The 27,477-nt window shown below is 42.8% G+C and overlaps 1 protein-coding gene, 1 long non-coding RNA gene and 1 pseudogene across 14 annotated transcripts; 2 read left to right on the top strand and 1 right to left on the bottom strand.

Moving 5' to 3' along the window:
* The first annotated feature begins 211 nt into the window (after nt 1-211).
* On the top strand, nt 212-2,538 carry LOC147971168 (protein MAINTENANCE OF MERISTEMS-like; annotated as a pseudogene).
* Nucleotides 2,539-10,844: 8,306 nt separating this feature from the next.
* Nucleotides 10,845-19,472, bottom strand: LOC125508665 (uncharacterized). 13 transcript variants are annotated; one of them, XR_015604564.1, is made up of 9 exons: nt 18,958-19,472; nt 18,766-18,872; nt 17,782-18,105; nt 17,488-17,600; nt 17,296-17,402; nt 15,438-16,635; nt 14,877-15,268; nt 11,970-14,769; nt 10,845-11,409 (listed from the first exon to the last, which is right to left on the bottom strand). It is a non-coding gene; the product is annotated as an uncharacterized LOC125508665 (long non-coding RNA). The 13 variants fall into 13 exon arrangements; XR_015604562.1 differs by having other exon boundaries at nt 11,970-13,048; nt 14,383-14,448; nt 14,682-14,769; nt 17,296-18,105; XR_015604560.1 differs by having other exon boundaries at nt 17,296-17,600.
* Nucleotides 19,473-19,884: 412 nt separating this feature from the next.
* Nucleotides 19,885-25,685, top strand: LOC125508620 (U3 small nucleolar ribonucleoprotein). Its single transcript, XM_048673377.2, has 12 exons — nt 19,885-20,674; nt 20,983-21,041; nt 22,517-22,664; nt 22,734-22,844; nt 22,955-23,092; nt 23,252-23,320; nt 23,412-23,453; nt 23,558-23,626; nt 24,378-24,449; nt 24,536-24,589; nt 24,673-24,814; nt 25,114-25,685. Exons 1-12 carry the CDS (start codon nt 19,973-19,975, stop codon nt 25,167-25,169), a joined length of 1,662 nt encoding a protein of 553 aa, XP_048529334.1. The 5' UTR covers nt 19,885-19,972; the 3' UTR covers nt 25,170-25,685.
* The last annotated feature ends 1,792 nt before the right edge of the window (nt 25,686-27,477 follow it).

A 27,477-nucleotide genomic window follows, 5' to 3' on the forward strand; every position in this document is an offset into this window, starting at 1 on the left:
ATTTGACATAGAGGATAGAAGGTTGTGTGCAAATGTGTATGTGCATAATCACTTGTATGGATGATTTGGCTTAGGTACAGATTTGTAGTTGTATGTATCCATTTGTTGTATGTATATGGATATTTGCACCTGTATGTATGTTTATATTTCCATTATTTTGGATATTTACAAATTAAAAGGAGGCTTACGATGTACATTGTAATTTTGTAGGATGGCTTCTCTGATCCATCCATCGTACGATCTACTTCATCGTGCACGGTTCATGGCAGATGAAAGAAAGGTTTTTGATCAGCTTCACTTGAGGTCTGGTGTAGTTCATGAGAAGATGGAATATGATGAGCGATACACGGAGTATATCTGGAAGACTGGGCTTCTCCCATTTGTCTCACTCGTGTCTCGTTCGATGCCGAAGATGAATCCTTGTGCGATCACGGCACTAGTTGACCAATGGCGCCCTGAGACACATACTTTCCACTTCTTTGCTGGAGAGATGACGGTGACTTTGCAGGATGTTACAATGATCATTGGAATTCCTATCAAAGGAGAGCCTATTTGTTTTAGCACAGATTCAGAGGGATGGCATGAGACTATGGTGGGACTCATTGGGAAGGAGCCGGGGGTGCAAGGAAAGTCCGCTGGTGCAAGTTATCATTGGATTACTGAGAACTTTAGTAAGTGCCCGGATGATGTTGATGATGAAACGGTGCAACAGTATTGCAGGGCATACTTGTGGTATGTAGTCAGCCAGACTCTTTTCTCGGATGGCACGGGCGTGAATGCTTCCTTTATGTGGTTAAAGTTGTTTGCTGGGTGGGAACATGGACTGAGTTGGGGTACGGCGACACTGGCTTATTTGTATCGGCGAGTAACTAGTTTTGCATAGTATCTTAACAATGTAGATATTTTATATGGTTTGTACTGACATATCTACTATTTGTGTGTAGTTGGACGAGGCTTGCCGTAGGGGCGTGGATCCAAAGAACACCGCCAAGGCAAAGGAAGCCAATATCGGTGGTCCCATGCTTCTCTTGTCGGTCTGGAGTTGGGAACGCTTGCCAGTTGGGATGATCATGATGACCCGGACCGTATGCCTACATGGGCATATAAGTGGGACAAGGTTGAAGGTTCTGTTGGCAATTCAAAGACCATGTATTTGCACTATTGCAACGAGCTCAACATCATGACCCCGAAGCAGGTGAGTTTGTTGACTGTGTTGCCCCTTCGGTTTTCCAAAAATCATAGTAAGCATCTATTTTATTATTTGACGCTACAGGTGACCTGGGAGCCATACGGAACGGCAGGCAATATTGGTAGAAGTCTCACTTTCAAATTGAACCGAAAATGTTATGAAGAAGCAAACCTATGGCGGATGCGTTGCCCATTGATTTGTTACTATGCCGTTGAGTTTCATCAGCCACAGCGGGTTATGACACAGTTTGTCTTATATCAGGAGACCCCGCCAAAGTATAAGGACACTTCGATACATCTGCATAGGTAAATGCTTAATACTACTTGAAGGTATTCTTTTCATTGTTTCATGCTACTGACGAACATGATGAATTTGAATAAGCAGCTTGGACAAGATGAAGCGGAAGAGTATAAAGAAGTGGAATCGTGAGCATGACATGTATATCCAGGAGTTCAAGCACAAGATCGATAAGATTGAGCTCTCATTGCGTGAACCTACTTCTAAGCCTCCCCTGTGGGCTTTCGATACGGAAGCATTCAACCACTATCTCTTGTGGTTTCGTTCCGTTACTCGTACTCAAAATAAAACCGCCGACATTTGATCCAAATGACATATTGCATGAACCCAATCTGGGGTTCGACTGGATGGCCAACATGCAGTACAACATACTAATAAGAGATGGTAGACGGTATGAATTGGCGCTCGTTGTCTGCTTTGTGGTAAGTTACCGTTATCTCTAGTTGGAACCATAAGAAATATTGAACCGAACATGATTTATTTTGTCGTTTTGAACAGCAATCCGAGCTCTCGAAGCATGTGAACGACGCTAGCGAGGCACTCAAGTACCCTCCAGGTGATGAGGTGTACAACAAGCTAAAAGCTTTTGTTGAGGTATGACGCTTTGTAAATTGATTTCCATACACACTTGTTAATGTTTATCTCCTTACTTTGACATGTTGATTTCACAGCGGAGCAAGTCTTGGGCACGTGGCCTGGGTGCTCTACTAGGCTGCCGCTCCATTGATGTCGCCATGCCTTCTACATCGAGGTCGAGATCATCATCAAGTGCCACAGAACACCCGCTCGATGACTCGGTTGATGGCGAGGGGGAGGAGGGCGATGAACAGACGCATGATGAGATCAACACCTCGCAGATGCCCGATGCACCCCAGCCTAGTCAAAGGCATGGAAAGTATACTCCGCACAAATATGACAGGAAGGCACGTAAGGCCCCGGTGATCGAGGCCGCTTCAGAGGAGGAGGAGGTGGAGGTGCCGCTGCAGAGGAGAAGGCGCTTAGTGAAGGGGAAGGATGTTGCACCGGCTAAGAGGGGGAAAGGAAGGAAATGATGCATTTGTCTTAAACTATGTAGGAAACTTGATGCATTTGTGGTGAACTATGTATGAAACTTTATCTTGAACTATGTATGAGACTTGATGCATTTGTGGTGAACTATGTATAAAACTTGATGCATTTGTGATGGTTCTCTTCCACTTAATGTTCTTGAAGCATTAGCAAAACTCCAGCAACAGCAACAGCAGTACTCAGCAAGTGGCTAGTTGACAGCATGGCACCCCGGGGCAGGGCGCCATGCCTGTTGACAGCATGATGCCTTGGGGAAGGGCGCCATGCCTATTGACAGCATGACGCCTTGGGGAAGGGCGCCATGCCTGTTGGCTGCAGAAACGGCTAAGGACCCTAATTTTTGCTCTCTGATGTTCAGGGCGTCATGCTAATTAAGTCAGCGCGCCATGCATGGCGCCCCAGGATGGGGCGCTGTGCATACTTACATGACGCCCTTTCCCAGGGCGCCATGGTACTGCACATTTTTTAACTTAGTTTCCCGCAGATTAAGAACTTAGTTTGATCCATATTATTCAACAGAAAAAAGACATCAAATCATACATAAGTTCACACATAAATGCGGGACATAGAAAGTTTCATGGACATACAAATGGTTCATGTCACACATAAATGCGAGACATACAAAAGGATCACGTCATACATAAGTTCACACATTCCACACACCTAACATGACCAACACATACATAAGATTCACGCCCTAAGCCAGTAAGCAAAGCCACGTCCTTGAGCTACACCTTCACCACAGCCACGTCCTCGAGCTCCACCGTCACCACGGCCACGTCCTCGAGCTCCACCGTCACCACGGCCACGTCCTCGAGCTCCACCGTCACCACGGCCACGTCCTCGAGCTTCACCATCACCACGGCCACATCCTTGAGCTACACCATCACCGTGGCTCACACCACCATCACCACCATCACCATCTCGTTTTGATCTCTTTCTTTTGCCCCTTGAGCTACAACCTCTACTATTGTGCCCCTCGTTGTTACATTCACCGCAACGGCTGATATCATGAGGCTCTGCGAAATGTTGGCTCCCCCATTCCTTACGGAATCCACCACCCCAATCATCCATGTCACCCAAGAAACACTTTGTCTTCCGTCTTCCACGTGTCACCACCTCCATTTCCAAATCAGGGTATAGTGGGGGTCCATGGTATTCCGGCCATTTAGATTGGTCTAGATAGGGATGAACCCTCGCAACCCATGTATTTTTGACTGCATTGATTGAATACTCCTCCAATCTTACATTGTTGGTCATGTTGACACTCACATTTCTAGTGCGAGATGCAGCCATCAAGTGAGAGCACGGGAGATGATACAATGTAGGCCTCTCGCATGAACACGCACCCATCTTAAGATAAACCTTGAAGGAGCCACCTCCATATGGCACGCTGTCACGTGACATTCCACCGTGCTCATCAACTTGGTAAATCAATTCTATGTTATCAAAGGACTGGATTTTGTGTGAATCCGCCTTCCTTGCTTGGTATTCCATCCAATCGTCGACCTTTGGTGGATACTTGTACATCTTTTTGGCCTTGTTTTTCCCGGACATCAAGTTGGATGTTTCTTCACTATACTTTTGAAAATAGACATTCAACTTCTGGAGTGTATACTCTACTATTGCTGTCACCGGCAATGCACGGACACCCTTTAGCACCATGTTGAAACATTCAGCCATGTTGTTTGTCATGTTACTGTACCTCACTCCATCGTTGTCAAAAGCCTGTGCCCACTTTCCTTTATCGGCAAGATTCCTATTTAGGAAATCTTTGCCACCATTGTTTGCTTTGGCATACACTTTGTCCCACAATTTCTCAAAATGTCTAGTGGTGAATGCGAGACAACAATCATAAAGAAGGTCAGACAATTCCTTGTCTCCACATGCTCGGTAAAAGTTGGAAACAAAATGCCTCATGCACCACCTATGGTGCACGCGAGGATGTCCTGGAATGTCAATCTCCACTGCATTGAGTATCCCTAGGTGGCGGTCCGAGATGATGCAAACCTCTCTTTCAGTTCCAATTACCTTGGTCCTCACTAGACTAAGAAACCACTCCCAGTTGTCATTGTTCTCCGCCGACACCAAAGCAAACGCCAATGGAACCAATTTTTCACCACCATCATTAGCCACGACGATCAACAATGTGCCCTTGAACTGGCCGGTCAGAAATGTGCCATCCACGGACATAACCGACCTACAATGCTTGAAGGCCCTAATGCATGGCTCAAAAGTCCAGAATGCACGTCCAAATATACGAACGTTTGCATCGTTGTATATCCTTATTCTCACGCCATCTGGCTCCACCATATAGTACATGCCAGGATTTTCTGCCGCCATCGCTTTCAACACCATCGCGAGGCGGTTGTATGATTCTTCCCAACCACCATACAATATCTCAAAGGCAGCTTTCCTGGCCTTCCATGCCTTCCCATACTTCACATCGTACCCAAAAACCTCCTTCACCATCTCCATTAAAGCCCGAATGGGATATGTCGGGAGTATCTTTATGGAGGCTGAAAATCGATATGCAATGAATTTGGAGGTTAATTGACGGTGATCATCCTTTACATTAGCATCATCAATATCCTTGCCACTACATCGATGGTGAAACACGGAACTTGTAATCTTCCATTGTGGCCCGCCTTTGACACATCTTGCACGGATAACCCAAGGGCAATGATTCTTGTGTTCCTCACATTTGACCACATAACGCACTTTCGAGTTTGACTTCTCCACAATGAATGGCCGATGAAACTTAACCGCATAGTCCTTGGCCCATATTTGAAGTTCTGTCAAGCTTTCAAAGATTGTACCTTCACTAACACCATACACACTTGCTTTGGTAGCTCGCTTTGAAGTTAACCTTAGTGCAAGAATTTTACTTGTGCCACCATCAACAATCGCCTTATCGGCTAGGCTTAGATCACGAAACAATGATGTCTTGTGACTATGGCCTATTACCTTCTTGAAAGCATTGGCTTCTTTAGCCGTCAAACCATCCTCATCTATTTCTTCATCCGGGCCTTCATCCTCCGAGTCCTGCGCATAGGACCTATTGTATGGAATCTCATGGTCCATGTCCTCTTCCATGCAATTTTCCTCAACATCACCAACATAATGGTCATGAAGATAAGCCTCCGATTCATCACCCTCAAACTCACCACCATCCATGTGCAAGTCTTCATTATCAACTTGGTCATTCCCGCCGGGGCTCAAACATTGGGTCATTGGAGGTTGTCTCATTGTTGTGTCATGCACATCCGGAGTGACATGTGTTGAATCTCGAACCGGGCTTCTAGCATCATATGAAGATGCACACCGATTCAAATCAATGTGCAAATGAGCACGAACAACCTTTGTGGCAAATAACTCAAATGATTTATCTTGTGAGGCCAACACACTCTCTTTATATGCTTCCCAATGAAACTCGGAGTCAAGAGGCATTATCTTCCAACGAATATGTTGCCCGTACCCAACATTATACCTTCCGATTAAGTCTACTCCATCGCTTTCTTCCATCCAATTCAACCTTCTTCGAAGCTCAACCAAAACCTCCTCAAGGCTAGGACTTGTGGGAAACACCATCACTACCGGCTTCTTCTTCGGGTCACCATACTCCGCGTCTCCCTTCTCAAAGGAGACAAAGTCCACATGATGCACATTGACGATCCTCACCATCTAGAATCATAAACACCAAAATTCATCAACAAAAATAGCAAAATTGGATGACCTAGGGTTTCCCCAAATCCCCACAATGTGGAGATTTCAACCAACAAAAAGAGGAGGAATGATGGAGAATACCTTGAGGGGTCGAAGGGAAGGATAAATCACCGATTTGGAGCACCGATCCACGAAATTTTGTGGGCATTAGATAGGGGCTTGAGTGGGGCGGCCGAGATGGAGAAGGGGAAAAGTGAGGGTTTGTGGAGGGGAAAACAGGGGAGACTCTGTTTTCTTCAGGCAAGGGGCATGGCACCCTGAGCAGGGGCGTCATGACCATCAGCACGGCGCCCTGGCCTACGGCGCCATGGTGGCATGCCCATGCCAACGTGGCAAGTCAGCGCTGACCAGTATGACGCCCTTGACGAGGCGTTATGATATCTAGCATGGCGCTCCGGGTGCGGGCATCATGCGTGTAGTGCCATTTTATGAAATACTAGTAGAGTGCCCGTGCGTTGCCACGGGCTCTTGAAATAGTTTACCAGAGTTAAATGTTAAATTCCACATATACAAACAATATAACACAAACACAATTATTTAATAACTGAAGTCCATTGTTGCAATGTAATTTGATAACATAAAGAAAAATTAACGACATGTCCATGTAACAAACTGAGCGATGTTCCAACTAAACATCTATTACAAAACTATTAATATCTAGATGATGCGCTTAAGAAATTCTTTCACAATATCAGGAAAGTTTCATCTAGCTTCATTCCCATGATGTTTTAGCAAGTATAATAAAAAATGCTTCCTCAATTCATACCCATCCTGCACAAACAATACATGTAGTTAGTATGAAAAATTCATGCCGAAGGTCTTAAAACATGTAACGCACAATACTCACCGCGCAAACCGGCTTGACCAATTCTTTACCGTTCCACCAGAGCATAAAATGAAAAACAAAATAGCCAGACACATTCTCGCAAAACTTTAAATTAATAATATAAAGAATATAGTGATAACAAAAGTAAATGTTTTTGTTATTAATTCATTACCTGTCTATACTCGTTGGAACACTGAACGGAAATAAACGTTGCCATTTAGATATACCAGAATTCCAACCAGACAGCTTTATTTCGAGTGCTTCTTTGGAATCCCTTGCAAAACTTTTTAATTTCAGTGCATGCCTCAATTTTTATCCTCTGACGATTGTGATGTTTGAATAGGATCCATAATATATAGACAATGTGCTCATTTGTCGATGTCGTACAAGATGTATCGGCCGATGGATGCATAGGGAAGATAAATCTACAAGTGGAGCTATTAGAAACAACAATAAACCATATCTTGTTGGGTAAGGCAAAAACTAACCATATCTTGCTGTAGATAAATCTACATAAACTGCTCTACAACCGTCCATTTTGTAACATTGAGATCGGGCCACTTATGACCTCTGATAAACTCTGGACTACGCTCTGCAAGTTTCAGCCATTTCTTGAGTCCTAGTAAATATTTTATATATAAGAAATATTAGGGATCAAGCCAAACAAAACATGTGTTAAGATGAGTAAAAAAATAGATAGTTACTGTAGTAGCAAGGTCATTGCGTTTGACCCGAGAACCAAGTGAGTCCAATACTTGGATCTCACGTTTTCTGGCATTGGCGACTGCTAGATACCAATGGTAGCCTGGCATGTTAATCGGAATAAATAACTGGTGTAAATATCATACAAGTCACGGTCACAATTAGATATAAATTTTAATAAATAGTTATACATATGAATTAAATAAAAACAATCCATAATTATATGCATGGATAACGAGACAAAAACTAACCATATCTTGATGTAGATAAGTATTAACATGACGCACGATGCGACGATATTTTGATGGGTCTATGTCTCTTTCCCCGTCTTCTTTTATCTGCCAGATACAAACGTGCTAATAATGTGTACCTTTTCACCCGCTCTGTCTTATAGATGCTTGTGAGCAAGAATGCAATATATGTAAGCATTTATCACCTATAATCAACATTTAGATCATATTTATATTTTATGATATTATATCTTATTCATTTATTAATTACAAAGTTTGTGCAAATTGGTCTTACACCGTCATGTAAGAACATATCATCTTTCATAAGGCATTTCAAATCGTCGGTTGCTAACAAGGCATCTCCAATGTCCACGAACTGGGTATTCTTGGGGGCAGACTTGATTGATTCGATGACTGTAATATCTCTAGGGGTACAAACATAGTCTGGCGAATTCATAAAAAAATGAGCCAACTTAGTAAACAAAATGAGACAAATTAGTTGAATACAAAAGGCAATATCACAAAAAAATATTAATAATAATATTAAGAAATACCTTGTGGGATAACATGTAAATTAGCATCCTTTTTTGGTTTGTTATGAGATATAACCTCTTCGACATTATTATGTTGTGAATTTTCGTCCCCGAACCCTCAATGGGTTCTTTCCGTGCATCTCCAAAGTCCATATCCATGTCTCCTGTAATCTGAAAAAATAGCCCTTCTGTATTATCATCTATAAGATACATATAGAGAAAGGTTAGCTATATGCACCTCTTCTCGTCGTGTTTCAGTGTGGTCTGTCATCGTTGCATCAGTGCATATGTCAGAACCCATCAATTTAGATCTGTGCTGAAATATAATTAATATTTTTTACTGCATCATAAAATCATATATTATATATAATAAAACTAAATGTGAAACTAACACAACTGTTTTCTCCATAATAGAAAAAGCATTTGGTTATATTAGAAAAATATGCTGCTTTTATCATTTTACTAACACAACAATTCGGGGAAAACAACAAACTATAATGTTCATATATAAGTAAGTAGGCGTCTGGAATTGCTTAAATTATTTTAAATTAATTGGATAGGCTATGGGAATTTGTCAAACAAAAACTAAAACAAACAAACCAACATTAACCAAGTACATATGTTTTTTCTATGATTTTTGTTGTGATACCCTTAGTATATGTAATAAGCATAAAAATAATTATTTTTATGAACCATGTTTAATATATATATATATACAAATTTGTTTATTTTGTGAGGTATGTATACGGTAAATGTATATGTTATTTTATGAGGTATAAAAGATAATTACAAAAAAATCATCACAGCAATAATTACAACTATACCATGATGAAATATAAATGATATTTCCTACTGCATAATATAATTATATTTTTTAGACAATTCCATGAAGCTTTATTGATTCGTCACAATGTTTACATGGACGGACGGAAGATTCCCTGGATGCCCCGGCCAAACATGGCGGCCAGCTCCCAGGGTAAGTGCATGCTTCGCTAAATTGTGAGCTTCAAAGTTTGAGCTCCTACATTCATGAACAATATTACAGAAAGTAAAAGAAAAAGAATGGTTTATAATCTCTTGAACTATAGCCCCATAACTCGACAAATTTTTCTGAATGTCGTCAACCACCACCTTGCAGTCCGATGCCACATGAATTCTTTGGGCATAGAGATCATCGGCTAGATCCATAGCTTCTCTAACTGCCAATGCTTCAAGCGTTGTTGGGTCCGAAATATATCTGAAAACAATGGCAAAGGCACCCATATAGCCACCTTGTCGGTCCCTGCAGATAACTCCGATCGCCCCAAAACCACGGCGTGATACCGCCGCATCCACGTTCAGCTTTGCACATCCGTCCTCCGGCGGAATCCAGCGAGGTATGTGCTGCGGTATGGCATTAGTCCGAGCGGTTGGAGCTCTTTCATTGATCACCTGTAACTCTGATAAATAAGAGTTGATAAAACCTTGTACTGTATGTTGTGGCTGAAATATATCTTCATGAATGGCCTTTCTCCTTGCTCCCCAGATCGTCCATAGTGTCACCACCACCCGAACAAAATCATCATTGGCTAGTATTTCATGTAAGGCAAACAACCAATCCTTTGCACTTTCCTCCAAGTGGCCGCTCATAGTCTCGACTATATTATCAGGTGCGAGCGCCCACACGCTCCCTGCCATCGGACAAGAGAGTAGAGCATGCCGCCAAGTATCACGAGCCCCGCACAACAAACATGTCTCGGTCGTAGCCATATTCCGATTGTTAAGCAGAACCCCGCAGGGTATAGATTGTCTTGCGAGCCGCCAAACTATAATTATATATAATATATAATAAAAATAACATCACAACGTTGCTACGGGCTATAATTAATGCATATATATAAATAAGACAAATGATTATGATCGTCTCCAAGGTCGAAGCTCCTTTATCCCTCATACGCACAGACGTGTTCGAACATCAAACAGATGACCAACAGGCTCCCCCAAATTCAACTGTCTGGAAGTACATGCTCTTTACCATATATCCTCCCAATCTACAAGGAATAGTTCGTAATCCCACATAATAGAATAAAAAGGTTATATACCATCTATCCTCCCAATCTGCAGAACAATTAGAATTGATACACATCGTGCCAATTCAATTACTAAATCTCATCCCCAATTTTGTTGGCAATTTCGTTTCTCAAGAGAAATGCATTCATACAATTTTGTCCACTTTGGATTATTCCCTCTAAACAGAATGCCATTGACCTTTCTGCTTTGGTAAGCCCAGCAAGTTACACATAAAAAATGGAGTACTTATAGCATGAATGATTTATATACTATATTGATAAATTAGGACATTCGTTTGAACTTACAAGTATCATTTTAAAACACATTACTACAGAATTCACTTCAAACTTTCATCTCTCATGCTATTAGACCAAAGAAGCATCCCCATTTAAATAGACCTTGTGCCTGCGCAAGCACTTGCAGTAATGTCGGCTCCTGACCAGAGTTAAAATAGCTTCCCATTAACAATAATTCTTTGTGGCCATGATACCCTAAGCCTGCTATGATTCCTTTCCAGAGCTATATTTAATCAGACCATTGAACAACAAAGTTGGTTCAAATAGACATAGTTTGTGCAAGTGAAGAATGCAACAAATCACTCATCAATCTATGGCTCAAACAGAAGTCAGTTCAGATGCAACCAAATGCCGCAAAATCTTCAATGTATGCAAGAGTGCCAACAAAAGCCAGTTCATCTTGTTGTTCCCAATCCATACTGGTTGTTCCCTTCATGCTTTGGTGGTTCCTATGATTCATGTTCATCAGTCTGTAGGGCATTCCCACATGCACCTGTGATGTCAAGCACCAGTCAAGAAATGAACAAGCTAACAAAAACTATACTAAACGGAGGCCAACAAAGATATGTTGAAAGAAAGGTCCAATAGTTGAGCACTATTTTCATATTACAAGTTTGGCAATATCAATTTCAATATCTACATCAAACAAAGCCTTTTAAGAAAAATAAATCATATCAACGGATTTAATATGGAGGGAGGATTCTAGATAGTTGGTCTCACTGAAAATAGAGGTGAGGGGCTGTGCTTTATACTGAAGCGATAGTAAAACAAAGACCGTCAGACTATTATAATGTAAGGCATGCACTGACACGTCATTGGTGTTGTAGCCCTTCACCGTATGTGTGATTTCAGATTTATATGTGTTTGATAGAAGAAAGATGATTGACTGAAATGCAATACAACCATCAGGTTGGGCATTGTTTATGCATTGGAAGGTAACTACAACGGCAAATAAAAATTAAGGACGAGTAAACAAAAATAAAAATAAACTCTAGCCGTTATTGCCCAATTAGAACCGTTGGATAATGTACAACTCTCATATTTTCAACATACCTTGAGTAACGGTAGAGAGAAGATGGCCACATGTCAGTTCTGAATGAGAACAGAATGCAAAACGTTATTTTTCAACTGGCTGATTTTCTGGCTGTTTAAACCGCTCGGGACGCACAACACGTGTCCGGCCCCACGCACCACTTCCTTCCCTTATCTCCCGAAGTCGCTCGTCCTCTGTTCGTCTTGCTCCCCGCTCGTCCTCTATTCGTCTTCCTCCCCCAATCCCAATCCCTTGAACGCTCTCTTTCTCTCCACCACCCCATCTTCCATCTCACCTTCTTCTCCAACGCCTCCCATGCTAGCCATATGTGCCCCTCCACGCGTGCTACCCCCCCTGCTGCAATCCATGGTGTCTCCGCCATTGATGCAAGCAGAGGAGAGCTGCACAACACCAAGCTCCGCTGTAGCAGCACCTGAGCTCTGGCGCGGCCGGTGTTGCCCTGCGGTTGCCGTTGCAAGCACGTCAGATGGAACGCCGCCGGTGCTACCGGGAGGGGTGCTGCAACCGATGGATCTCATCGGCGGTGGCGGATGCTTCCAATGCAGCGCGTGTGTTGTTGCGTCCTCGCAGATCTCGGAGGGCGGCAGAGCTGCAGTACACCACACCGGTGGGTGGCGGAGCTGCTGTTGCGATGGGGCATCTCTCCTCAACTCCGGCTGCTGTGGAGCTTCATCACGACACCGGTGCTGCCATGAGCGTCACTCATACGCTGCATTGGAGCTTCACCGGAGCCGACGGTGCTGCACTGGAGTCTCGCCGGACACGTCATGGCTATAGTGGAGCTCGTCCAGAGTTGCAATGGAGCTTCGCCGGAGCGTCGGTGCTGTGTTGGAGCTCCGCCGGGGCTGCAATGGAGCTCCGCCGGGGCTGCAATGGAGCTCGCAGGACGTCGTCGGTGCTGCGTTCAAGAACCGCGCGGGGTAGCAATGGCGTTGTGAAGCTGCCGCGATGCGCTGCTGTCGTGGCGTTGTTGTGATCCAACGGCCCCAGGACACGGATCTGACGGTTGAACAGGCGGATGATTTCCTAAGAAATCATCTAGCTGATTCGTAGCAGCGGCCGAACAGAATTGCATGCCCTATAGAAAGAATAGCAGGATGGGAAGTTTATGGCCCAAAATGATCGAAGAATATTTTGTACAATCTTACAACTCTAGGATTAAGATGAAGTAGAAAATATAGAGAAACATAACCACTATGAAGAAAACAATGTTATCATTTTTTAACCAACCAGTGTACTCATCGAATTCAAGGGGCACGTGAACAGTACCAAATCATGATGGTTGTGCAAATTTTCCACTAACATTACTTCTAGAAGTACATGAATCAGTAACGTGTAAATATATTTTTTTCACTCAGCTTGGAATCGGCAAACCAAAAGAATCTACAGGTTTTCTTCTTTAGCCTTTTGGCCAAGTGTTGTCATTTTTGACAGATTTTTGCGATGCCTATTTTTGAGATCCTCAATTACTACCATTTACATTGGATCTTGACTGTTGAACTTCTAGGTAGTATGTATCAGTTCGCATAATCAGGCAAACACAAAGCTCTAAAAGTAACATATCCTTTCTTAGTAGCACCAAAATTCTGTCATTTATCTCTAAAATTCTCAAGGAAATATTTTCTCCTAAAGCCTAACTCGTGATGAATTTCAGACAGCAAGTATGCAGTTGCAGACACAAAGGGCACATGCAGTTGACCATGAGGTTCTTGAAGGCAATTCATCTAACGCTTGGTGCACACCCAAGAAATTTACAGGACAACAATACTCACAGTTTGGAGAAATGAGGTGAGGTCTTTTGGCTGGAATGTAAATGGTAGTACCCATCTTTACATCCTTGCGCTAGTGTGTGGGTCGCTACTGATGCCCCATGCGATGTCACATGATGTGGCGAATGATCGAACCAAAAAGTACTGGTTTGAGAAAGATAGTTGACCTAGGCAGGTGTTTGAGTCTGGTTATTAGTCGATGATGTAGGTCCTGGGGACTCTTGGTCATATGTTTCGCCAGCGATCAGTGTCTCTTTCTTTGAGAACAAACTCCAATCCGCAGAACAAGCATCAAGCAAATGATCAACAAAAGGAAAATGTATCCAACTATGTACGCTTACATATCTCCACATGCTCAATCTGCTTTTTATGATGTTCATGGTATATGAAATGATTAAATGTCCTTATTCACCCTTAGATATATATTTGCCAAATCATGAAGTCCAGTAGCTGCCCTCAAACTCTGTAAGGATCAGGCACATGCTAAGGTATGCAGCCCACGTTAGGCTGTGACGGGAAGGATTACAGGGACTTTTTTTCCAACAAGAAAATGAAAAGATCTATTTATTCACAAAAATATAAGTGAGCATCTGATTCAAGGAAAAATACTCCTAAGGCAAGTATAACAGTTCATGATACTCACCTAGCATTCACAAATAGAGATTGGCCATGCCTTCACTGCCTGATGAGGTTGTCAATTTTATTTTTCCTTGTTCGGAAAAGATAATGAAGATTAAAATGATGGGTCTAGTATGTCACTTCAGCAATAGGATGCAGTCACCATATTTTAGTTAGATGAACACAGATTAATGCCAAACGTTTTCATTAGTAGAATATAATGGAACAATTCCATTCTCAAAATGTTGGAACATAATGCATCAAGTCCAATGAGATACACTACCAGAAAGAAATGATTATAATTCCCTAAACACATAACCATACCGTTAAACAACTATCTTCTTCTCCTTTACCGCCCCTGTTGATGGGGCATCTGGCTCACAATCCAGCCTCCACCCCCACTCAAGGTCTTCTGATCGAGATATGGAAGAGTCAATTAAAAGATGAAATTTGAATTTAAGATGATTTCAATTCTGCAATGAAGACAAGGCTAATTAATTTATAGTGTGTCGGCCCTACCAAGATTAACCGTAGGAAGCGCCTCTAGAACCAGAATGAGCAGCTCACATTCACTATGTTGAGTAGCTGCATGAGCTGCTCATTCTAGTCCTGGAGGTGCTTCCTATGGTTTTAATTGTAGTCTCAGATCTCTGTATTAGCTGTGTTTTCCAAACACCTTTGGCTTCAATAGCAGCAATGTGCTCTTCTGCATCATCATATGAAGAGGACTCCAGATATGGATGCACGGGTAGATTCACTATCATGAAGTAGCATAGGAGTGCTAAAAAGACTGACTCAGACCTTTCTACCGCCATATATTTCCCGGCGTTATTCAGCCTTCGGTAATCATAATTCTGTTAGCATGGTATCAAGTATCATACTGCAAGGCATCCTCACTACTGCTGGAGAAGCTGCAGTTTTCAACAGCATGTAAAGTGGCATTAGGGGTATACCTTAGACTCAAAACTTATAACCTGTTTATACTGATCAAAGGAATAAACAACCTATCAATTAAATCAAAATCACATGACATGGCGAATGATCAAACCAAAAAATATTGGTTTGAGAAAGATAGCTGACCTGGGCAGGTGTTTGAGGCTGGTTATTAGTCGATGATGTAGGTCCTGGGGACTCTTGGTCATATGTTTCGCTAGCGATCAGTGTCTCCTTCTTTGAGAACAAACTCCAATCCGCAGAACAAGCATGAAGCAAATGATCAACAAAAGGAAAATGTATCAAATATGCACACTTAAATATCTCCACATGCTCAATCTGTTTTTTATGATGTTCATGGTATATGAAATGATTAAATGTCCTTATTCACCCTTAAATATATATTTGCCAAATCATGAAGTCTAGTAGCTGCCCTCAAACTCTGTAAGGATCAGGCACATGCTAAGGCATGCAGCCCACATTAGGCTGTGGTGGGAAAGATTACAGGGACTTTTTTCCCAACAAGAAAATGAAAAGATTTATTTATTCACAGAAATATAAGTGAGAATCTGATTGAAGGAAAAATACTCGTAAGGCAAGTATAACAGTTCATGATGCTCACCTAGCATGCACAAAACAGAGACTGGCCATGCAATCTTCACTGCCTGATGAGGTTATCAATTTTATTTTCCCTTGTTCGGTGAAGATAATGAAGATTAAAATGATGGGTCTGCTATGTCACTTCAGCAAAGTAACATGTAAAAATACAGTACAACACTCATTTTAGCTTTCCACAATATTGGCAAATATCACTTTTAGCCATAGGGTGGAGTCACCATATTTTAGTTAGATGAACACAGATTAATGCCAAACGTTTTCATTAGTACCATATAATGGAACAATTCCATTCTCATAATGTTAGAACATAATGCATCAAGTCCAATGAGATACACTACCAGAAACAAATGATTATAATTCCCTAAAGAAGTGTGTACATAGAAATTATAGCCAGACAACTTACTGTAAGCATGGGCTCCCACATGGCAAAATCATTATTCCGTTTTGATAAGACCAGCAAAATATCATAGACAGATACCAAGAAAACGCCAGAGCGACAGAAAATATTGATCAATTATTGGTTACTGGCAAGACAAAAGGTAGAAGGAACCATAGTATAAGTAAAAAGGGAACCGCAATTTAAGTACAATGGAACCATATGAGTATATGAATGCAGTTAAGGGGGAGTTTGTGTCGTATCCATAATGCTCGTTCGCGGTGGTTGACTTGCCAGATCAGGTGGACCGATTATCCCAATCACCATGAAATCATTGTTCTCCATCAAATACTTCAAAAAAGGAAGAAGTAAAAAACACGAGTTCAATTTTTCATGCATGCCATTTAGCAACCAGTAATTCTAAGTTTTAGTTGTAACGTAAACGTATAGGACGCAAGTATCAATAGCCGGATTGTATATATGTCAAGAACAACTGTGTGCAATACAAGGTATAGCTCCACAAATAATTCTAGTGTACACTATACATATATAGGTTAAGAACTACTGTGTACTGACCAGCCCTTCTGAAATCCCTGGTCCTATGTGATAACATACACGAAAAATCCTGCTAACCTGGAAGGTTGTGGGCACTGCTGAACCAAATGTTGAATTCAGAGAGAAGGAAGCAACAAACGACTCCATTAAATATATCCAGGGAGAATACTTCAGAAAATTAACGAATCCATATGCTTAATGCTGAATGAGACATCAATGTGTGCACTGGCTCAGATCAATCGTAATCACAACATCCCTCCAGTAGTATGTAGATTTGCTAAGTTTTTGTAGTGACAGAGAATAATAGCATGACATACGTACATTCAAAACTCGACCAGTTTCCATTGCTATCATGCCCAAGGGAATTGTCACAGATCTACTGATCCTAAGTTACTTTGATCCCAGCATTATCAACGTAGCAGACACAAGCAAAATGGTAGATTCTGATTTTCCCACCTGGGTGCATCCATCTTGCCCGTCGATAGGAGGAGAGCTCTTCCTTCTGCCCTGAAAACGTCGATCCCTGGAGGAAGGACTTCCATCCACGTCCTCACCAAAGGGACCTGTAAAAGCACAAAAACACAAGCGGGAAACAACGCAAGACCAAAGGAAACATCAATTTCCACCGCTCACATCAACTTTTCTTACCATCTCATCGGTTGCGGAAGGAAAGCCTCGCGGCCCGTGCCGCGGCCGCGGACACTCCCTGCCCCGGCGACGATGGCGGACGACGAGTCAGGGGCCCCGACCAGGTAGGCGTGCTGGATGAGGTCGATGCCGGCAGGTGGGGCGGAGGGGCAGCAACGGAGGAGGAAGAGGTGGATCCGCGACGACAGCAATGGATCCACGAAGAAGTGTGTACAATGAGATACACTACTAGAAACAAATGATTATAATTCCCTAAAGAAGTGTGTACATAGAAATTATAGCCAGACAACTTACTGTAAGCATGGGCTCCCACATGGCAAAATCATTATTCCGTTCTGATAAGACCAGCAAAATATCATAGACAGATACCAAGAAAACGCCAGAGCGGCAGAAAATATTGATCAATTATTGGTTACTGGCAAGACAAAAGGTAGAAGGAACCATAGTATAAGTAAAAAGGGAACCGCAATTTAAGTACAATGGAACCATATGAGTATATGAATGCAGTTAAGGGGGAGCTTGTGTCGTATCCATAATGCTCGTTCGCGGTGGTTGACTTGCCAGACCAGGTGGACCGATTATCCCAATCACCATGAAATCATTGTTCTCCATCAAATACTTCAAAAAAGGAAAAAGTAAAAAACACGAGTTCAATTTTTCATGCATGCCATTTAGCAACCAGTAATTCTAAGTTTTAGTTGTAACGTAAACGTATAGGACGCAAGTATCAATAGCCGGATTGTATATATGTCAAGAACAACTGTGTGCAATACAAGGTATAGCTCCACAAATAATTCTAGTGTACACTATACATATATAGGTTAAGAACTACTGTGTACTGACCAGCCCTTCTGAAATCCCTGGTCCTATGTGATAACATACACGAAAAATCCTGCTAACCTGGAAGGTTGTGGGCACTGCTGAACCAAATGTTGAATTCAGAGAGAAGGAAGCAACAAACGACTCCATTAAATATATCCAGGGAGAATACTTCAGAAAATTAACGAATCCATATGCTTAATGCTGAATGACACATCAATGTGTGCACTGGCTCAGATCAATCGTAATCACAACATCCCTTCAGTAGTATGTACATTTGCTAAGTTTTTGTAGTGACAGAGAATAATAGCATGACATACGTACATTCAAAACCCGACCAGTTTTCATTGCTATCATGCCCAAGGGAATTGTCACAGATCTACTGATCTTAAGTTACTTTGATCCCAGCATTATCAACGTAGCAGACACAAGCAAAACGGTAGATTTTGATTTTCCCACCTGGGTGCATCCATCTTGCCCGTCGATAGGAGGAGAGCTCTTCCTTCTGCCCTGAAAACGTCGATCCCTGGAGGAAGGACTTCCATCCACGTCCTCACCAAAGGGACCTGTAAAAGCACAAAAACACAAGCGGGAAACAACTCAAGACCAAAGGAAACATCAATTTCCACCGCTCACATCAACTTTTCTTACCATCTCATCGGTTGCAGAAGGAAAGCCTCGCGGCCCGTGCCGCGGCCGCGGACACTCCCTGCCCCGGCGACGATGGCGGACGACGAGTCAGGGGCCCCGACCAGGTAGGCGTGCTGGATGAGGTCGATGCCGGCAGGTGGGGCGGAGGGGCAGCAACGGAGGAGGAAGAGGTGGATCCGCGACGACAGCAATGGATCCACGAAGGCGGAGGCGTCCGAGGGGTTCCGCGGCGACGGCGGCGGCGGATCCACGATGGCAGCGATGGATCCAAGAAGGCGGACGTGCGCGTCCAGATGGGGATCTATGGATCGGCTTTCGGCTCCAGAAGGGCGGCGGGTTCGTTGTGCGAGTGGGGCGCCTTTGATGTGAGACTGAGGGCGGCGGCGAAGGGATGAAGGGCGGCGGCGGCGAAGGGATGAAGGCGGCGACGAACGAGGGAAGGGAGTCTAGCATGCGAGTCGTTCTCGCTCGAGGGCATGTGACGTCGCTCGTGCGTGTGGGTTTTTTTTCGTTGGTTATTTTTCGTAGGTTCTTTTATCGCTGGTTAATTTTTGTAGATTTTTTTTCGTCGCTTGTCTCGGGCGCGATCGGTGCTTACGACCTGAAGAGCGCGGGGGCTGGTGGAGGACTCGGTACGTGGTTTTGTCGGTTCGTGGCGGGTCAGCGGGAGGTGGGAGCAAGTATCAAAGAAGTATCAAAAAAGACCGGGTGAGGTGGGACGAAAATAAAACCCGGAACGCGGACTACCAACTGAGACATTAGGAGTAGAGATTTTCAAAAGATGGCCATTTTGTGCTGAAATTTGGCCAAAGGGCCAGTTTTGTGATTTTTCACGCGGCCGTTGGAGGGTGAATTTTACATTTGGAGTGGAGTTTGAGGACCAAATCGTATAAAGGACATCGCCGCCTGCGGCTCAACGAGTTAAAACCCTAAAACCCAAACCTGCTCCTCCTGTCTTTCCCAGCGTCGCCTCCACATACTCCAGTCAACCAATTCGCTCCCGGCCACCACGGCAATGGCCATGGATTTGGACGAGCCGCTTGCCGCGGAGAAGGGCGAGGTGGCGCTGCAGCAGCTGCGGCGCGCCGACCCGTCCGTCTACCTCTCCCCGTCCGCCGACCTCGCCGCCGCCGCCCGGGCGGCTCTGAAGCACTTCCACTCCTCGCTCGCCGTCGTCTCCCCCGTGCAGCCGCCCCCGCTCCCCAACCTCCTCGCCGGCCCCAACTTCGACGCCGAGCAGATTTGGTCCCAGAGCGAGCTGCTCTCCCGCCCCCTCCTCCCCCACCTCCACCGCCAGCTCCGCCGCCTCGAGCACCAACCGCCTGCGCAGCCGTCGGCTACTCCTCCGCCGTCCAAGACCGCTGAAGCCGAGGAGGGCCCGTCAGACGAGGAGGAGGATGGAGAGGGTGACGAATCGGAGGAGGAGGAGGATGAGGGTGGCCTGGAGGACACGGATGACGAGTTGGAATCGGGGGAGGGGGAGGATGAAGAAACGGAGGAGCTAGGGGCGAAGGCAGGGAACGGGGTGGAGGACAGGTTTCTGAAGATGAAGGACCTGGAAAAGTTTATGGAGGAGGGGGAGGAGCTGGAGTACGGTGGGGGTTCCAAGGGAGGAGAGAAGAAGAAGGCTAGTGTAAACTTGATGGAGGACGATAGTGATGAGGAGGATGTGGATGAAGATGACGGGGGTGATGATGAAGATGATGACGATTTGGATGTAAGTAATTTGTACTCACACACTCTCTTTATATACATGGAATGATTGTTAGCTCTGATAGAATCTAAGATGTAGAACCATAAGTAATTCATTAAGGGAAGCCAAAATTTCTTATGGATGTGCAATATAAATGACTTAACAGCTAGTGCTAGTTCATGAAATGCATTGCACACATATGTTTATAGCTACTGCATAGACCAATGTGCTCCTTTTGACAGTTATAGTGTTAGATACCACACTTTATTGATGAAGGACATTAACCTGAATTCCTTTCTTCTTAATTTGATTGGTGGCACTATTAACTGTAGTTGGAAGATTTTGAGTCTGATGATGAAGAGGGTGCGGGGAAATCCGGCGGAGATATAAGGTAAGCATTTTATGCTAATCTCAAGTATGCGATTGTGGTGATTGTGAAAATGTGAATCAATTTGTATTATGTGCTCCTTATATCTGTTAAAGTGTGCCACAGCACAGTTCATCGATCATGTGAAGATATGACAATAGTAGCCATGTAGGATTTTAAAATTGCTTGAACAATACTTCACAACTCTTTCCCAACTTGTAACACATAGAAAATAAATTGATCTATGAAAAAAATCAAAGGGTGGATAATTGGGAATTTCTTATGCATGATATTTATGCATGTTCTAGAAATTCCACACTGTTAATATACAAGATATCACTACATGAGACTTTCCTTTCTTTAGGTGAATAGAAGGGAAGGGAGCCTTCCTTTCATTGACATAGGGGAGAAATTAAGTATTAATACTTGTGTGGAGATGGACTCAATTATAGTAGAAAAGTAAATAATGAAAAAGAGCCCCGTTTGTACATAATTTGTTGATGAGAGGGAAAAAAACTAGCCTATGAAAAATAGATTTAATGTACAGAAGCTTGCTGCCACCTGTACTGGAGATTTGAAGTAGTAATTTACCTTTGTGGGGTTGCAGTGAAACAAGTCTGAAAAGAACAGAAAAGCATGATTTTGCGTACCACCTAACATAGAAATTAACCAATGAAAAAGTTAGATTTCATACAGAACAACTTTCGTGCCACCTTTACCAAGACAGGGAAAAGGCTATTATCCAATTGCCAACCACCTCCATGAGGGTTCAACAAAAAAAATTCACAGAAAAAGGTGTCACTACTCACTTCTACATAACATAGCAAGTTGATTTTACTGGAGAGATAACCAAGTCGTACAACTTATTTGCTGGTGCAAATGTCCCTGTTGGACAGTCGTAAGCACCCATCTTTTGTAGTGCATGCATTACAGTCCTTTCCTATCCCACCTACATTTGCCCAGTAAAACCTCTACAATCCGGACATGTTCTTTTAATGCCGAGCACATGTGCTCCCTTTTAAGTGTGTGTTTGAAGCTTCAAAAATTCAAAACGGATCTTACATGTACATGTCAGAGCGCACTATGTATCTTCAATGTTTTGTGAAGGCACCACTTGATTTGTGATCTGCACTAAAACGACGACGACAACAACAAAGCCTTTAGTACCAAACAATGTGGGGGGTAGGCTAACTAAAACGACAAGAACGAGAGGCTAAAAAGCAGCTTTATCTGCTCTATTTTTTTGTTGCACAGGCCGCAGAAATGAACCAAGTTTCCTCTCATGCTTCCAAATGTTTTAAACAATTCATGCGCATCGATATTGATTATTCTGTGCACTTGAAACAGTCTGAAGCTTGAGAAATAAAAGAAAATGCAGAATTGAAACTTGAGGTTATTCTATAATCTTCCTTAGGCTGTAGAATAATGTTATATATCATGCATTTTGGTTGCCATGAATTTTGTGTTGTGCTTTTAACCAGCTAAGAGTGTCTTTTCAGGTATGAGGATTTTTTTGAGGAAAGCTGTAAGCAACAAGTCAAGAAGAGAAATGGTTTCACAAAGAAAGTCCACTTCAAGGATGAATTGCATGAAATGGAAGTGGATAACATTGAGAAGGATGATGTAAATGATGGTCCAGCATTAGAGGTACTCATTTCAGTTGAAATAAGTAATGCACATATACTTGTTTATCAACATGCTTTCCCTTCTATGCAGGATGAACAAGGTCTTTCAACTCATGAAAAGGGGCTCTTGAAGATGCGTAACCAAATAGACATAATGGAGAAAGCTAGTCTTGAACCCAGTAAATGGATCATGCAGGGAGAGGTAGCTGATAGCATGTTTTGGAAATGAGACATATTTCTGACTCACAATATTGTGCTAGTAATAGTTAATTACCATTGCAATTGTGTTTTTTAAACGAGTTCCTTTTGTAGGTTGATGCTTCCAGGAGGCCCAAAAATAGTGCCCTGGAAGTGGATCTTGATTTTGAGCATAATGTAAGACCTGCCCCAGTAATCACGGAGGAAGTCACAGCTTCTCTCGAGGAGATGATCAAGAAAAGAATTGCGGAGGTAATATTTTTCTGGATATGTCACTATGTTCGTAACTGGGTCAACACTCAACAGTAGTATACCGGGAAATAGTAGAGTGAAATTGTGAGGAGTTCTTTGGTTATTTCGTTTTGTGACTCTGCTAGTAATATTGAGATAGCTTCTCTTGTTTCCTGACAGGGTCATTTTGATGATGTTGAAAAGCCTTCAACCTTGCCGTATAAAGCTCCAAAGCAGCAAATGGAGATGGTATGGTTTTGATCGGTTGCAATAACTAGAATTCTTTCATGATAACAGTATGATAATTGTGTGATTCACTATTGTTGCTATATTTCAACAGGATGAAAACAAGAGCAAAAAGGGTCTTGCCGAACATTATGAGGTCTGTATTGTCTTACTATGATCTTATTTTAAATCCAAACGAGTTGGTAGATAGGATCAGTTTTAGTATAGTTCATCCACTAACTGATTCTTTTGCTCTTCCAGGATGAGTTTAAGGAAAAAACTGGCATTGCACCTGCCACACTTGCTATTTCAGATGAACTGAAGAATGAGGTGAGCAATCAATTGTTTTTACTAGAAAACCTGAGTGACGTTGGATTTACCTATCATGATTACAGTTTTATTCTGCTCTTGTTGGTCTTAATTGTTGTGCAACATCTGATACATCATTTGTGTTGGATTGAAAGATAATGTCCGCTAAAGAGCAAATCTTGCATTGTCTTGTTAGTAAAGGCATGCCAGATGTTATTATATCCATCTAAATTAGCAAGTTTTCATGTTCCCTGCTTGTCCTGGTGACTGTAGTGTCAATATATTCATCATCACTTTTTCGTGGTGCACAAGATGCTTGTCATAGTACGAAGTACTCCCTCTGTCCGATAATATAAGAGCGTTTTTGACACTAGTGTAGGGAGTACAATTTTAATACCGATGCTCAGTGATGGTTTATTGCCATGCGATGTATATGAAGTTCGCTATTGGAATTTCCGGTGTTAGAAAAATACTCCATTTTGTAATGAATGAGAAGAAATGGATTGCTTCAGTCACTATATGCGTTACGTTAAGCATACATATTGCGTAGGTCACACTTGATACTTTACAGTTATCTTTTTTTTTGAAGTGCCCTTACTACATTGGCCAACTTGATTTTATGCTTCTGTTTCCTGCAATCTTTCCACCGGTGCTATGTGCATATGTTCTCCTTGTCTTTATTATGATATCAACTATCAGTCTGGCTATGTGGATATTTTTGTGTTACCAAAGTGATACTTCCTGATTCTGACTAACTTCTTATTCAACTCAGGCAAATGATTTATTTAAGAGGATATGCTTGAAGTTGGATGCGCTCTCTCATTTCCACTTTGCCCCAAAGCCGGTATGTGATAGCTCTCTATTAGACAGCAGCGTATAATACCTAAAGTTTGCAATTTTTGGTAAGAAGGACAAGTGTTGTCTTTTCAGGTCATTGAGGATATGTCTATACAAGTTAATGTACCTGCTCTAGCAATGGAAGAGGTACCACAATCATTGTTTTTCTCTCGTGAAGTTATTCTATTTGAGTATTTCATTCATGTAACGACTTGTCTTCCTCCTTGCAGGTTGCACCTGTAGCTGTTTCAGATGCCGCAATGCTCGCTCCCGAAGAAGTTTTTGAAGGGAAAGGGGATATTAAAGAAGACGCGGAGCTTACACAAGCTGAGCGCAAAAGAAGAAGAGCCAACAAGAAGAGGAGATATGCAGGTATTTTTTTCTCTATTAGGTCTTTGGGGGTTTCACTCGCCTCGATGGCTTTCAAAAAGTCCTCCCAAGAAACAATGAATCCTGCTCTCTACTTCATCACCAGAGTAATTCATGGTTGTATTCAGTTGTATTACTCCCTCCGTTCCTAAATATATGACGTTTTGGTAGTTCTTGAACTACCAAAACGCCATATTTAGGAACGGAGGGAGCAGTATATTGGAAGATTTGGAGTAGCGCAATCGCACACATAGACTGAATTGTGTTGGCAACATGACAAAACCTGCTACTTTGCCATGCAGAATCACACAAGGAGAGGCCAGCCAAGCTGCGGAAAGAGAACTCATCAAATATATAGGAAGCTGCTGCTTACATGCTATGTATTTCGAATCTTTGGGGTTAGTTGGAGGGAGGACCGCCACCAACAGTGTAATGCCTTTCGTGATCTGATGCCTGGCCTGCAATTTCAAGGCTCTGATGTAGCCAGTTTTCGAGCTTTCATGCAGTGTAAAAGCATTTCCGTTTAGAATTTTTCATAGGGGAGTGAGTGTTGTCTTCTCGAGTAGCGGGGTTAGCAGTGCTGGAAAAAATGGAATTGAACTCTTGCGAGTAAAAACGGCATGCACTATATTGGTTCAATGCATCGGTGTGTACTTCCGGCACTCGAAGCCGAATTCAACCCAGAAACTGAGCAAGGTGGTACACAGTTTGACCATATTCGAATACAGTTTGACCATGTTGTACCTCCATAGTTAAAATTTTGAGATTGACTATTGAGCGCGGGAGCATCATCATCATAGTTTTTTTTGTTTTTTTTTTGCTGGGGAATCATCATCATCATTATTGTAAGTTTGCAACCATTTGCTTAGTTCAACTCCAACGGACGCTCATTTTTTTCCGTTTGGATAGTGGCGTCCGGCCGTTTTCCTAGATGCGCTAACCGTTGGGCGCATCTAATCCAGCATGGCTGCCTGGAGCCTCTATGTATACTTTTTTTGGGCCATCGGAATACATTTTTTTATTTCATTCAACGACATATTGATACATTAGAATATACAATTCACCAATTCTTCACTAGGGAAGCGAGAACAAAGAGAACACAGAATCAAAATAAGACACTTCAAAAGGTAACCAACTTTCATAAATGCTCCCACTAGTTGGATTAATATCTTCTCTATATCTTTATTGTTGATCTGCGGCTTCTCGAGTTTGCACACTTATTTCTTGTTCGATTACAAAGAATTCGATGTTGCTTAACATCTAGTCTCACCTCTAGCCTTCATTTTAGCAACGAATGCTCAAGCTTCTATCAATTTTCTTGTTATCAATAGATCAATGTAATCTTCTTCCCGATATCAAAACTTGCACCATCCTACACACAAATTTGAGCAAGCAATAAGCTATTGACAATGCGTCAAATCTGTCGTGAAAGTGTCACGACAGATGTCCTTATGGAAGGACTTAGTTGTGGAGCCATTGTGACGAGGTTAGCTTAAAGGGGTTAAACGGGACAAAGGACACGGAGAGTTATACTGGTTCGGCCCCTTGCGGTGAAGGTAAAGGCCTACTCCAGTTTGAGGTGATATTGCTAAGGTTTCGATTACCAGGGAGCAAACACGCTTTGTCTGGCTCTCGATCTGAAGTTTCTTGCCCTAAGCCGCTGTCGGGTCGTCCCTTTATATACACGGGTTGACGCCCTGCGGCTTACAGAGTCCTGGCCGGCTCATACAACGTGTCCAACTCGGTGACGTATCTTACATGCCTTACATTACAAGTCTACACATACATGTCGGTTTATACTTACGAGCCTTAAGCCGCCTCTGGGCTTGGGCCTCTTATAATCCTAACTGTGAACCGCCATCTTGTATACTCTTGGGCTTCATTTTAGATGAACCGCCATTGTGGTTGACCCGGCCCCTCCTGGGCGGGTCATATCTGATAGTCATATCTCCAATATTAGGCCCCAGGTTGATTTAAACTTGTTCATGTCAATCTTCAACATTTAGAAAAAATCCTTCTTCATCTGCTGTGACATATTGTAACCCGCCATGACGTCATCTCCAGAAATCTCGGAAACCTGCCACGACGTCATCTTTAACGGATCTTTTATCTTTAATGACCTTCCGAAAATCGAGGCATTCAATTAGTTGGATAATCATCATTTGGCCTCCTCGTTTTTCGCGCCTGCCTGTTACTCTTTTCCTTATAAATAGGGTCAAACCGCCCCTTTCTCATTCTCCTCTCTTCTCCTTCTCATCTTCTTCCTCCTCGTGACGCACCAGCCCGCACGAGCTCCGCCACCGTCGACCTTCGTCCCCTTCGTCAACTCCGGCCGCTGCATCGCCCTGAACGGACTAGAAACGCCGCGGCACTCCTCCGCTGTCAACTAGCACCAGTAAGCCCTCCCTTTTCCTCTTCATGGATATGTTCTTAGGGTTTCGGTGTTCGTCGGTGTTCATCACCGTTTCTTCCCTTTCTCCTTTCCAGATCATAGTTTAATCTGAAAATAATGTAGGTCCTGTGTGGTAGCAGCTTTAGCACCCGCTTTTGATATTAGAACATATCCTCATCACGACAGATCTCCTCTGGGGCACCTCCACTTTTCTGCTGCCGCCTCTGTAGGTTTAGAATTTATTTCCTTTTTCTGAACAGTTGCAGATCTGAAT

This window comes from Triticum urartu, chromosome 5A (genome assembly GCF_056163025.1).
Source record: "Triticum urartu cultivar PI428250 chromosome 5A, HENAU_Tu73, whole genome shotgun sequence".
Classification (NCBI taxonomy): Eukaryota; Viridiplantae; Streptophyta; class Magnoliopsida; order Poales; family Poaceae; genus Triticum; species Triticum urartu.